Below are 1,918 nucleotides of genomic sequence, written 5' to 3' on the forward strand. Positions count from 1 at the left end.
TCGCTCGGCACCCAGCAGCAGGTGTCGGGGCTGCGTCCACCATCACTGGATGAAAAGCAGAGCGGGGGCACAACCGAATGTCCACCAAAGCCAGAGGAAGCTCCAACCCCTCTGGTACCACGCGGCATACAGACTCCGAGGGTCCAGGTCAAATGCCCTAGTCATCTCCCGGTCGAAGTGAAGATGATACTGTCACCCATCGAGGTGGGCCGTGCCCCGAGAAGGTTTCCGTCAACACTCAACAGGCTGATGCTGCAACGGCGGAAGAGGAACGCCGACGTGAGAACACCGATGCTACTCGAAAGACGTTCATGGAGGTTTCGGGACAGCACCGGCGACCACCACCAGAGCAAATGTTGCGGCAGCTACTGGCGACGGTGACGGCAGCACCGCAGCACCGCGGTCACCCAGTCCACTCCTTCACTTTGCTTCTTGTGTGTGTGCTGCTGCTGCTGCCGCGATGGTGGCTGCGCTTGCATGAAGTGGCGTGTTCTGAAGGCGAGAGAAGGCCAGAGGAAACTGTATTGTCCTTGTGATGAATATTGCCTGCAGTTACCGTGGAACATGAATTCTCGTGGTGTGCGGGGATTGCTTTTTTCTTGTTTCATTGCTTTTTTGTTGCTGTGGGCGCTGCGCCTCCACTTTTGCGTGAAGGCCGTCCGTGAGAGGTGCGGACACGACAGACGCCTTCGCCATGTGTAGTACATGTGGTGGGGCCTTGTGTGCCGCCCTTGCTGGTCTCTCCCTCCTCCATCTGTGTGTTGTTCTCGCTGCATGACTTTGTGTGTTTGTGTGTGCCTGTTGCCGCGGATTGGAGTGTGTGTCGTGCGTGCTGTGCGGCGTACGGTGCACGCCTGGCTGCTGCTCTCTCGTCTTGTGTGGTTTGCCCTCCGTGTGTGTCTGCCGCACCTCTCTTCTCCTCTGTTGCTCTCCATTTTCCTCACTGTGCAGATCAGCTCCACACCACTGAACGACCACACTCACGATGATGATGACGTGCCGTCTGCTGTGCGCCCTGCTGGTGCTCGCCTTGTGCTGCTGCCCGTCCGTATGTGTGACAGGGAATGCTAATGTTAAGAACAATTCTACCACCACCACTACGACCACAACGACGACGACCACAACGACTACCACCACGACTACCACTACGACGACAACAACTACAACGACTACGACCACGACGACCACTACACAAGCACCAACTGCGACCACCACTACCACGGAGGCGCCAAGCATTACGACTACAGAGGCGCCAACTACGAGGACCACCCGCGCACCGCCACTTCTTCGCAAAATTGACGGCAGTCCCAGCAGCCCTGCGTGGGTTTATGCCCCGCTGGTGCTCGCGGTGTCCGTGCTGGCTTACAGCAGTCTGTGCTGAGGGGAAGTGTGGGCTGTGAGTGCCGGCACACAACTGCAGTGATTGGTGCTCCTCTTTATTAATCCGAAGTACCATGTAATATAAAATGGTGATTGTTTTTGCTTTTTTTGCTTCTGCTGCCGTGCTGTGTGCTCTGCGTTGTTCCCACATCCGTCACGTTGGACGCATCAGACACACTCATATGCATGCGCACTTGGGCCTTGTGTGTTTTTTTAATCTTCTTTTTTCATTTATTGTTTAACTCTTGTTTTGCGGGACTGTGTGCGTGTTTTGGTTTGGTACTGATTCCATCTGCGTAATGTTTTGTGCGCTGCTGCTGCTGCTGCTGCCGTTTGTTTTTGTGCGGTGGCTGTGTGTGGTGTAGCGGCGTTGTTTCTTTTTGCTCTCCCATGCTCTTGCAGGGCGGCTCCACAGTGTTAGGTGGCTCTACTGGATGTGATGATGGCTAGCCGTGTGGTGCTGTTGTGTGCTGCGTGCGTGCTGTGGTGCGGTGCGCCCGTGACGGTGGCTGCTCGTGGCACGAGCACTGCACTGAGA

General features: G+C 55.9%; 1 protein-coding gene across 1 annotated transcript, besides 5 other annotated features; it reads left to right on the top strand.

The window, feature by feature from the left end:
• Positions 1-709: a sequence feature (heterozygous, Esmeraldo-like haplotype).
• Positions 710-1,558: a sequence feature (areas merged during assembly that could not be assigned to a particular haplotype. This can correspond to areas where the two haplotypes were merged or to regions with more than two copies in the genome that were merged during assembly.).
• Positions 986-1,381, top strand: Tc00.1047053506837.10 (mucin TcMUCI, putative; the record flags this gene model as incomplete). Its single annotated transcript, XM_797474.1, has 1 exon — positions 986-1,381. One exon carries the CDS (start codon positions 986-988, stop codon positions 1,379-1,381), a length of 396 nt encoding a protein of 131 aa, XP_802567.1.
• Positions 1,100-1,185: a microsatellite.
• Positions 1,559-1,918: a sequence feature (heterozygous, non-Esmeraldo-like haplotype).
• Positions 1,691-1,710: a microsatellite.

This window comes from Trypanosoma cruzi, genomic scaffold (genome assembly GCF_000209065.1).
Source record: "Trypanosoma cruzi strain CL Brener 1047053517051 genomic scaffold, whole genome shotgun sequence".
NCBI classification, from domain to species: domain Eukaryota; phylum Euglenozoa; class Kinetoplastea; order Trypanosomatida; family Trypanosomatidae; genus Trypanosoma; species Trypanosoma cruzi.